Genomic DNA, 11,804 nt, shown 5'->3' with positions numbered 1-11,804 from the left:
ATTTTGAATTACTTTAATGTAGATAAAGAAAGATTTTACCTGGAGCTCACCTGAACCCAGACTGTGCAGGTGAGGAGCTCGGACACGTGGTGCACACAGCAGCTGACCTGAGGTAGAACAGGTAGGAAACAGGTAGGAAACAGGTAGGAAACAGGTAGAACAGGTAGGAAACAGGTAGGAAACAGGTCGGAAACAGGTAGGAAACAGGTAGGAAACAGGTAGAACAGGTAGGAAACAGGTAGAACAGGTAGGAAACAGGTAGAACAGGTAGGAAACAGGTCGGAAAGCCGTCGTTAGTGTGGGTCAGGGAGCTGTGCTTAGAAACATGTCAGGTAGCAGGTGTTTCCACTTACTGAGGGAAATCCGACGGTGATGGAGGCTCAGTTACAAAGTGTTAGCATAGATAAGCTAACGGTAGCTTAGCTTGTTGCTACTTTCTACTTTCAAATAACACCACGATAGAAACGTCTGCTGATCACCATTAATTCTTCCGTGGATTTTATTGTTATCCGTGGATTAAAAGCAACGATAATTTGCCAAATTTCTACATTTAATTACTTTAGCGAAGTTAAAGAGTTCAACCTAGCCTAGCCAACGTTAGCTTGATAGCTAAAAGTGAAAACGTTAGCGGTAGTTAGCTTCGGTTCGTTCTGTGTTTAGTTAAATTTAGATAAAAAAACATCAGTTTACTTTTGTTAAACATTTACATTTTTATGAGAAATAATTAACCTAGTGGAGACTTGACCATGTATAAGTATGATGCTGCATTAAATTACATTAAAGAGTAAAACTGACACATGTTCACCTTCTAAAAACCCAAAACACATTTGTGCAAATGATTAAGTCAAAAACACAGATGTTTAAAGTTATTAGTAAGTTTGTTGCAGTAAATATATAAGTTTTAAAATGCTGATTTCCTTGATTTTATAATTATTTAGCTGCTACATTGATGGATTACAGATTAGTTATTGACATAAAACTTAGTTATTGGAAGTTTTGTGATTTCTGTATCTCAACTCTGATCAAAATGATTAAAAATGGTTGTTTTTTTGGTCTAATTTTTTATTTAATCACTGTTCAAAACCACAAATTTGTATAAGAAACACATTTTCTAGTCTTTTCATGTCTTTTATTTGCAGGAACTGTGGGTGTGTGTTTCCACTGAACTTTTACCTTTGGTCCGAGGTAAATTGTGTTTTGACCTGAATAAACCAATATTAATCTTTATATTGTCCTAGCCTGTCTCTGATCATGTTTTAATGCAGCTTCAGTTGCACCGGTAAATGTATTTATTATTAATACACCGGTCAAATTGTTTAACTTTGACTCTATTTAGTGATGTGTAATTGTGTCTGATTCTGTCTGTGATTTTATTATGTCAGGTATAGGGATGTCAGTGACTAGTAATTAAATAAGTTAAAATATAGCCGATGATGCAGAGGATGTAGTCGTGTTTGCAAACCACCCATGAGGGATGCACAAATTATAAAATGCATCCGTAACACTAAGATATTCATATTTATTTGATAATGTTACACCCCTGCAGTAAATACAGCCCATTTAGTCTGAGCTAATGTTTGTTTTCCCGTGAGACTTGAGGCTTGTTATGTACTGAAAATGTTTGATTTTGACTAGACAGTCACTAATTTGCGACAGATGGGAGCAGAAACTCTGTCACTTCAAATAACATTAGTTTATGTTGTAAAGGTTTAAGGCTTGAGTGTGTGTGTTTGGTACGTTATGCTAACTTGACCATCCTTTTCTCAGGTTCATTTTGGGATAGGATAGTTACTGATGCTGCCACCATGCAGTCAGTGCTGGACTCTGCACATCAAAAGTAAGTGAAACAATATGATAATGACATGTTTTTTTACTGTTTCATAATAGCCATTTAGCCATTTTATATAGTGACTAGTATAGCCATACTCTTAATACTTTTTGAAGGTTAATAATATAAGGCTCTTTGATTTAGCAGGTCTCAGAATTCAGGTCCATCAGCAGCTTGTGCCCTTTGGCCAGTGGACCTCAAATTAACCCACTTGGACTGGAACCCAGAGGCAACACTGATCCACTTCCAGGGCCAGTACCTTACTATATGTGAACTGGACTATAATATCTTGCAGGGAGAAATACAGAACATACAAAAGACCAAATCTGCAGTGGATATCGGAGAGTTTTGCCTTGTAGAAGATTTGAGTTCAGCCCGCTGGTACAGAGGAAGAGTCCAGAACAGAAAGGAGGACTTGTTTGATGTTTTTCTGATAGATCATGGTAATGTCTTGAGTGTTGGCATCGACCACATATCTTCCTGTTCAAATGACCTGTTCATCCTGCCTCCAAAAATAGTTTGTGGCTTTCTTGCAAACATGCTGGTGTTTCCAGATTCTTCTCATTCTGTCGTGGAGAACTACTTCTCAAGCCTGATTGGCAAGAATTTCACAGGTTACATTCAAGCCCTCCTTCCCCACAAAATCCTCTTACTGGAAGCCCCCGACATTAACAATGATTTTGTTAGACATGGGTTTGGGAGGTATGTGGACACAGATACCTTCCTCTTCCTGGTTGAGATGCTCACAGAGGTACCACTTAAACAAAACATAGAACCAGCTCCTGACTTACTCATTGATAAGCCAAGGAGTCAATGGTTTTGTTTCCAGCCTTCTGGTTTGCGGGGATATGAAGACATTCTGTCATTTTCTGGGCCTAGATTGACTTGTGGGATGCATGTTAAGGTGCGAGTAACTGCTGCTGTCAATTCTGGGCTGTTTTACTGTCAGATGGCCAGTGCAGAAACAGATCTTTTGGAGATGTCAAGGAAGCTTGGCGCAGTTTGTGAGTACAGAACCAAAGAACACAGTCAGAAAGAAACAGAAAACCTGGGTTTACTGTGCTCGGTTCAAGGCAAAGATGGGAAATGGTACAGAGGCTTTGTACAGTTTCTCCCAGTCAACTCTCAAGTTAGAGTTTTGTTCATTGACTATGGGTACTTTGAATCTGTCAGTGTTGACAATGTCCACAGGTTGCCACCAGATTTCTATTCAGCACCCATCATGGCATTCCCATGCTCCCTTTCCTGCCTGAGTGGTCAGGATGAGGCTGTCAGAACTCAGCAGTTGAGTTTCTTAAAGTCAGGATTGCTTGGAGGAGTGTTAGTTGTGGAGATCAGTAGTTTTGATGAAGCACAACATCTGTACTCCGTCACAGTATTTGGTGCTGAAGATAATCCTATAAAAGAAACTGAACCAATTGAGGAACATCCCAGAATGAAGCTTGGGTCCATTATTGAGACAGAAGTGTCACCTCAAGGTGGCTATTCATGCTATGAGACAATCATGGGCAAAGAACTGAATAAAACATTGGAAGTAGAAGAGGTGCAGGCAGGCTCTGTCTTTGTCGGGTACGTTGAGTATGTCCAGAATCCCAACCATTTCTGGATCAGGACACAAAAACGCAATGATGAATTTGAAGAAATGATGACAAAGATAGCAGATCACTTTAGTCAAGTGAAGCCGGATGAAGATGTACTGTTGAATCCTGAGCTCGGGACACTGTGTTGTGCAGTCTACGAGGAAGACATGCATTTCTACAGGGGTGTTATAACCGACATTCTTACTCACGGAGCTGAAGTTCTTTTTATCGATTTTGGAAACATTGAGAAAGTGCCACACATGGTGATTAAGAAGATACCAGAGGAATTTGCCAGCAAATCAGCGTTTGCCTTTTGTTGTTCCCTTGTTAATGTTTTTCCTTCAGATGAGGACTGGACCAGCACCGCCGCAGACTTTTTTAGGCAAGCTGTGTCTAATAAAGCCTTCCTAGTCCGTGTCGTCCAAAAAAGAAAAAAAACATTTGTTGTTGATCTCTATGAGATGGAAAGTGAGAACAGTCAGAGTATCAGTGAACTCCTCATCTCTTCCAAACAAGCAGAATACTGGAACAGTCCCATTGGGTCTGTGGTGCAAAGTAACACACATATGTCAGAAAGAACAAGCATTTGTGTGACATCAGACATCAGTGGGAATGCAGAGCAATTGGAAGAAGAGAATGTGTGCAAAAATGAAACTGAGAAGGCTCAAGCGTCTAGCTTAAAAGCTTTAAGCATCAGACCTGGCTGTGAGTTTGCAGTGCGCTGCTCATATATCAGTTCTCCATCAGATTTCTGGTGCCAGCCACTAGATAAGGGTCCAGCTTTGGAGGAACTGATGAATAAAGTTCAACAGTATTACTCAACTCACACAGTCCCACTCAAATCAGGAGATTTGTGCTGCATCACCAAGTCACCTGTAGATGGGAAATGGTATAGGGCCTTCATTATAGAACAACAGAAGGATCATGCCAGAGTGGTCTTAGTAGACTATGGCTTCACCATTCAAATCAGAAAGCAGAGTCTTCAGGCAATCATGCCTGAATATGTTGATTTGGAAGCACAAGCTTTCAGGTGCAGTCTTTCCAAGACCTGTCGGGAGTGGAGTTTGAAAGCATGTAACATACTGAAGGATTTTGTCGTCAAAAGCACCTGTGGTCTGAAATGTAAAGTTATTTCACAGTTGAGTGTGAAAAACAAAGGACTGTGCAATGTTGTGGACCTCTACGACACCCAAACCCAGCAGAGAATAACAGATATGCTTGTGGAACATGGTTTGGCAAGAAAAGCAACAGCCCCAACAACGCTGTCAACAGTGTTTCCTGAGTCTTTTGTCTACTCTTCATATGATCTAAGTCCTGGAAAAGAAGAAATCGTCTACGTCACTCATGTCAGCAGCCAATGGGAGGTCTACTGCCACCTCGACAGAAACACTGAAATCATTGAAGAGCTCGAGAAGAAAATCTCAGAGGAAAGTGAAAAAATTATGCAAGCCAGTACGAGAGCTGTTGTGAGGAAACTGTGCCTGGCAAAATATTTTGATGGCAGATGGTACAGGGGCTTGGCCCACCCTGTTCAGTCACCTCTACATCTAAGTGTGTTTTTTGTGGATTATGGAAACACAAACATATCTGAGAAAACCCATGTCATGTTCATTCCCAGAGACTCAGTAGATTTATTGTATACACCCATGCAGGCTGTGAGATGCAGCCTCGCTTCAGTTTCTAAAGAAGAGCTCTATGCGGATGCCAAGGAATGTCTTGATGGAGCAGTCCTCAACAAGCAAGTGAGAGTCGTCATAGTTGGAAAGAACAAAGATGGTTCATTTGATGTTCAGTTGTTTGATGGAGATGTTAACATCAATGAGAAGGTGAATGACTTCATCCTCAGTCTTTCACCAAAGCCAAACACAGGTATGAGTTGTAGCACAAGCGGCACAGAAGCAAAACATAGAAACACTTCAGTCAAGTGCAAGAGCCAGCCTAAAGGGCGGCCTTCAAATCCCCTGTATGTTAGGGGAACACCCCCAAGGATGAGAGAAAACGAGAGAAATACAAATGTTCATGGAAACAGAAATGTACGAGTAACACAACAAAACAGGAATAGAACAAAGAGCTGTGTCTCTGCAACACTACAGAAAAGCTGTGATGTAAAAGAACAAAGAGAAACTCAACACCCCAAAGAACCGGGGACCCCTCAGCTCACCTGTTTGCCTGACAGGAAGTTGAAAGCAGGTTTCAGAGCCAAGTGTTTCACCTCCCACATTGACTCAATCAAAAGCTTTTTCCTTCAGCTTTCAGAGGATGAACCCTCCATCTTGAAAATGGGAGAAGACCTCAACTCAGATGTCGTCATAGATAGCTTGAAGACTCCCACACTTTTAAGAATGGGTGACCTTGTTCTGGCTGAGTATGAGGAGGACGGTGCTCTGTATCGTTCTGCCATGAAGGACTACCACGATAGATCCAGTTTAAGAGTTGAGTTCATTGACTATGGAAACTGTGCAGCTGTGGGGAAGAAGAAGATCTACTCCATACCAAAGGATTATCTCTCTCAGCCAAGACTCAGCATATCATGCTCCTTGTTGGAGAGCGCCTATGAAAATGATGCTGCTTTCACTGATGCTGTAATGGAGAAGCCTCTCATGGTTGAATTTGTCCATCAAAATGGAAATCATTGGGAAGTCAAGGTTGAGATTCAGGATGAAGTTGTTCTTCCAGCAGCACTTGAAGAATCAGTTGAAAGTAGCCCTGTAAATGAAAATAAAGAGGAGTGTCTTCCAAGTTCCACTGAAATAGAAAAGAAAGTGAAGTCCTGCGACCAGAGAATAGAAGTGTGTGAGAACGAGGCAGCTAAATGTGGAAGAATGATGCCTGCTGCTGAAGGTGAAAACATAAAGCTGGAACCACAACACACTGTAACACTGTCGACTACAATGAAAGCAAAAACCTGTAGGTACCGTAAAAGAACATCCATGAGGAACAAGATTCATTTAAAGAATCAGAAGAAAACTTCAGTCAGAGTGAGAAGAGACCTTACTGACACATTTCTAGCTGCGCTTATTCATGCTAAAGACTCGGAGAATGCTACAGTTCTGTCAGTCGAGACGAACGGCAGGTTTTACATCAGACTTACTAAGACCAGTGATTTCTTAGCTGCTTTGCAAAGCCGCATAGCTGACAACTTATACAGGTGCGAGACGGTGGGTAAACAGGATGTCAAACAAGGCCTCAGGTGCTTAGCTGAGGTGGACAACAAGTGGCACAGGGCCGTCATTCAGAAGGTGGGCCGGGACAAATGTCACGTCTTCCTTGTGGATCATGGGATAACAATAGAAACCTCAAGCAGCTCTGTGCGAAGACAGTGTTGCAGCACGAAGGAAATTCCCAACCTTGCAGTGTTGTGCAAGGTGACATTCAGCGAGGGAGAGGATGCTCAGAGGTTATGGGATGAAACCCTCAAACTAATGATAGGCAAAGAAGTCAAACTGGTGTTTGTGCGTTACTCAGAAACTAAAAACCTTTGGATGGTTGAAATAGTCATGAATGGACGGTTCCTTGTTCATCAGATCTCAGACTCGCTACAGCAGAATCAAGAGATAATCCAACACTCAGCTGAAACTCAAAGTGAAGCTGCAGAAGAAGATACAAGTCCTCCTCAGCAACTTGTCTGTGCTCCTGTTGACATAGACAAATCTTATTTTGGCTTTGCTGCTGCTGTGACGACTCCCTTTGAGTTTTGTGTTGTTCTTGAGGATTTGCTTCTAATCATGAACAAAGTGTCAGTGATGCTGGACGACCTTCCTGTGTTGATGCCTCCTCTTCCTGAAGCTCATCTCACCCCTGGCTCCTGCTGTCTGTTGGAGTCAGACACTCAGGAGAAGTGGTGCCGGGCTGAAGTCGTAGGCGCTGATGCCTCTCTGGTCCTAAACCTGGTGGATTACGGCCATTGCGAGTATCTGCCGTACAAAGACCACTCCAAGTTAAAGAGGCTTCCAGAGGCGCTAATCAACCTCCCAAAAGTGACGTACCCCTGCACCCTGAGAGGGGTGAAGCCGGTGGGAGTGGACGGACAGTGGACTGATGAGGCAGTGATTTTCTTCCAGCAGCGTTTGTGCCAGAAAAACCTTCAGATATTCTTCAGAGAGTTTGAGTCAGACTCGCGTTGGAAGGTGGACGTTCTGGCAGATGGAGGCCATGTCGCCAAGGATCTGGTGGATGCTGGACATGCCAGTTATGCAGATGTAATGCTGGAACTACGGTACGCTCTTATCTGTTACATTTTCACCTACGTGATTTCCTGTTTAGGAAATGAAAAAATATTTTTATGGGAAAAGAGGTTAAAATCACAATTAACAAAGTTCAGTGGAAAAAATGAATCCTGCTAAACTGAGCAAGTAGTTCTTATATATAGTTCTTGTGCATCTTTGTTTTTTTCTGTATTATGAGCAGAATGTAACCTACTTCTAGTGTGTAGATAAGGGGAAAAGGTCAGAGGTCAAAAGTGCATTTCAGACATGGAAATGTGTTGTATGTACATTTTGAGGCTAAATGCATAAAATCTTACCTTATTTCTGGAAACAGGTTCAAGGAGGAGAGCCCCCAGAAACCCTGTTCTCAAGACCCTGAGAGGGGTGAGGAAGAGTTTGACCAGGAAGATGAAGACTCTGGTTGGAAGTCGGATCTTGCACCTGAGGTGACCGAGGAAGCTGAAGGGAAGCTGCTGCTGAGTTCTATGTCTGGATCTAGTTCTTGTAAGAAGAGTTTATCTTTAAATAAGCATCTATCGAATCAGTAGGTATCGACAAATGTGCATGAAATTACTGTGCCTGAAGGAAATACCTTGTCCAGTGATGTCTTTTGACTTATTTCTGTGGCAGGTCTCCTGATGTGAAGACGGTCTGGGCTCTTAAATGAGCAGTGAGTCTTGGATGCAGCGTTTCAGTTGGCGTCACATTACTGTGGTCGTTTCGGGTGTTAAGTCTCAACCGGAAATGACCCAAACTAACTTTAATTAGCCCTCAAATGTTCTGTAAGTGTATTTACCTGAGCTGAAAGTGGTGTTTCGTTTGTTAGGTTTGGTTAATTAGATGTTTTCCTCCTGTAGGATTATGCTGTTAGGTATTTGATGGACATTTAAGTTTAGACATTTCAAACTGTGATTTGTGTTGAAGAGTATTACGTTGGATGATGAGAACTGCTGTTAATCACAGACAGGGTGAAATACTTATATATTAGTAGCCGGCAGATAATTTGCTTAAAGTTTCACATTTGTAAATATATAAAAAAAAAACAAAAGGCTGACAGTTTTGTTTTCTTTAATTATTGCGTTGTGTTTTCAGAGCAGAATCAAATCCTTATTGTCACGTTGTCTCAGCTAGTGGTGGTACAGATGTGTTTATCTACATTTATTCCTATTATTATTATTATTAATTATTATAAAGATTGTAGGATTGACTGAAGCAACATAAGTCACAGCTGATGTTACACCGTCAGATGGCGCCATTGAGCCAGAGAATGACTTAAACTAATGTCTGGGACCGAGTTTGAACATGAACACATGAAGTGAAGAACAGTTCAGAGCAGAACCCTCTTACACCACAGGTAGAACAGCTGATCAGACCACAGTGTGTTTACTGCGTGGGTCTGGACGCTAAAACGAATACGGCCCAACAAAGATGTAAACGTGTTTGTTTGTCAATGAAGGATTGAAGTTATTGTTCATCAAGTGTCAGAATAAAAAGAAGAAATGACTTAAAAAGTGAAAGACTTTAATAAAATGTTGTTGTCAGAAGTGGGATTCGAACCCACGCCTCCAGAGGAGACTGCGACCTGAACGCAGCGCCTTAGACCGCTCGGCCATCCTGACACCTGCCGGCAGCGTCCTCCACGGTCCTCGGGGGTTCGTTGTCGTGTTTCTAGTTATGACGTGTTTATTTTATTTGATTCTATTTTTAACCTTATTCTGAGTAAGACGCCAGGACCGCTGACGTAATGATCGCTACGTGACGTTCTACGCTTCGAGGAGGACGTTACGTAACGATACGTAGCGCAAGCGCACTTTAACATCAAGAATAATTAATAACAAACAAATGAACCTTAGAATTAAGTTTAATTTAGCTTTAATGTTATTAATTCATCTTTTTTAATTTTCTTAAACAGCATTTAAACTTACTGGTAACTAACAGTTTCAGTTCGATGACATTAAAAAGCAACATTGAAGAAGCTAAAACAGAAAAAATGATGAATTAACTATTGTAGCTCTATTTTCAGTCACAGTAAAATGTTAAAATACTTCAGTAGAAGCGTTTGAAGTTTTTAAATCCATGAGCACTATGAATAAAATAAGTACAAATGCCATCTGTGTGTTTTTAAAAAGATTATAATTATACCTTTATACAAAGTGGCACCGGTGATTAAAGTTGTGTTTACTAAATTTAATACTTGACTCTTGTATTGAAATCATGAATACGCCACCAACAAAAGAGCACACGTGCAGCCTGCACTGTTGAAAAATCTGTATTTATTAATGATTTACAAAAGGCTAAACATGAAACCATTTAAATGATTCAGTTCATTTGGAAACCTAAAAAGGAGGGTAGCTGCGGGGCATTGGAGAGAGGAGACACGGCTGTAGTGTTTTTACAGGTCAGTAATTAGAACAGCGTCTTATCTCATCTTGTAGAATCTGTTTTTAGTGGAGGCTCCTGGAGAGAGAAATAAAATGAATCCACACACGAGTCGGAGTCACTCAAAATACAGCTGAAATATCACTATTTCGTTTTTTTTGTTGGTTTTTTCTTAACTGGGAGACACACTGAGGGATTGAAGTGCGTTCCTTTTCTACATCAGCAGAGCAGCAGTGGTGGAGAATGAGATTAAGTAAATTGTGTGTGTATATATATTTGTACAATCACACGTTTGTCACCTTAACTCCAGTCCTTTAAACTACACCTGGTGCAAAAAAACTAAACTTCTCTTCTTTTGAACGCAGAAAAACAGATTACCACAGTACGAGAGGTCCCAAATAGTATCCACTTCTCAAAACAGTTTGTTTGATACATATTTAATATTAAAACACATGTTTTTTGTGCAAGTATGTTTTTTTTTTCCACAAGGTTTGAAATAAATATTTGTAAAGAACAGGACTTAAAGAGTAGTGTTTAGTTTTTTAAATCATGAAAACCATCAATCACATCGAGTGAATGGAGTTCCTTATTCTGGTTTGAATTTAGGTTTTAATAACTGTGAAAACTGACTATTTGATTTAAAAGAGAGTAAAATTAAAGTTTCCTCAGGTTGGGGTGAAACCTTAAACAAACAAACAAAAAAAGTCCCGTTAAGTCACATTAGTTCTGCAGTTTTTCGAAGCCTGACATGTTTCTACAGTAGTAAATAAGTGAGACAGTTGTGGACCTGAATATTTACAGTAACGTTGTGCACTTGAAGATCCTTTTCTGGACTGTTCGATCCCCCTCCGGAGAATCTTTCAGAGTTAATCTAAAACAAAACAAAAAAAAATGTTTTCTTGCTATGGAATGAAATAACAGTGTTTCCACTCACTGAGAATTTAATTTAAAAATAAACAAAAAATAAAAATAAAAACTGGTCTGGAGCTCAACTCAGAGCAAGAAGATGTGAAAAGAACATGATGCAGAGAAGTAGCATAAAATAACACCTTAAAATCCATGTTCACGTTTCAGCGAGCTATTAAAAAAAACATAACATGAAAATAAACCTCTCTCCATCCCTCGGCCCCCCAAGAACCATTTTACAAACAAAAATATACCCCCCTTCATTGTGTGATTCTCAAATTCTCACTAGATATAATTAAACGTTTTTACAGTGCTTTATCATTATATATCTTTGACAGACTTTAATGAGGGGAACAGATTTTTAAATGTCTCTCCTACGTCCAAAAGGTGAATGGTCCAGTTATCTGAGGATTAAAATAAAAAAATAAAAGAGGGGGAAAGAAAAACAAAAACACACAAACAGGAGGACAGTCAGTGGCAGGGAAAGCGAGCGCCAGCTCTCTTGACCCATTTTCTTCCCTGGGACACCTTAACGTCGCCGTGGCGGCGCTGACGTTAAGGTGGCGCTGGGAGGTGAGAAGGCTCGGGTCTACTGCTTGGTGTTGAGTTCGTTCTCCAGCTCCATGAGTTTGCGTGAAGCTTTGACCTTGTTGGAAACCTCCTTCCCCTGAGAGAAGAGACGCTGGCGCTCCTTGAAGGTCAGACTCTCTGGAGCGCCGGGGATCGAGTTCTCCTGCTCCTGACTGCAAAACACAGACACACAGCATCAGACCTGAACCGGCAGCGTCTGCGGACCTGGTCCAGTCTGGGATCATTCGCAGTGAACGAGCATCTGCATGTTTCAATACGACAGTTTTTGTTTTGGGTACATGATTTATAATAAAAGTTAGCATTTTTAGCTTTAAA

General features: G+C 40.8%; 2 protein-coding genes and 1 non-coding gene across 7 annotated transcripts in view; 1 reads left to right on the top strand and 2 right to left on the bottom strand.

Annotated features, from left to right (window-relative positions):
• The first annotated feature begins 1,771 nt into the window (after positions 1-1,771).
• tdrd15 (tudor domain containing 15) lies at positions 1,772-9,062 on the top strand. Of its 2 annotated transcripts, none has more exons than XM_026340837.1 (4): positions 1,772-1,837; positions 1,976-7,624; positions 7,948-8,117; positions 8,244-9,062. In XM_026340837.1, exons 1-4 carry the CDS (start codon positions 1,806-1,808, stop codon positions 8,255-8,257), a joined length of 5,865 nt encoding a protein of 1,954 aa, XP_026196622.1. In that variant the 5' UTR covers positions 1,772-1,805; the 3' UTR covers positions 8,258-9,062. The 2 variants fall into 2 exon arrangements, with proteins under 2 accessions (XP_026196622.1, XP_026196620.1); XM_026340835.1 differs by having other exon boundaries at positions 1,973-7,624.
• An 87-nt stretch (positions 9,063-9,149) lies between these two features.
• Positions 9,150-9,232, bottom strand: trnal-cag. The gene has a single exon. It is a non-coding gene; the product is annotated as a tRNA-Leu (tRNA).
• Positions 9,233-9,866: 634 nt separating this feature from the next.
• Positions 9,867-11,804, bottom strand: part of afdna (afadin, adherens junction formation factor a) — a 75,870-nt gene continuing 73,932 nt past the window's right edge. For all 4 annotated transcript variants that reach the window (XM_026341278.1, XM_026341280.1, XM_026341283.1 and 1 more), the window contains one exon: positions 9,867-11,641. In XM_026341278.1, coding sequence (XP_026197063.1) covers positions 11,488-11,641 — 154 coding nt within the window. In that variant the 3' untranslated portion in view covers positions 9,867-11,487. The remainder of the gene's footprint in view (positions 11,642-11,804) is intronic.

The sequence above is a fragment of the Anabas testudineus genome, chromosome 24 (assembly GCF_900324465.2).
Source record: "Anabas testudineus chromosome 24, fAnaTes1.2, whole genome shotgun sequence".
NCBI lineage: Eukaryota > Metazoa > Chordata > Actinopteri > Anabantiformes > Anabantidae > Anabas > Anabas testudineus.
This window is presented reverse-complemented; position numbering and strand designations above follow the sequence as displayed.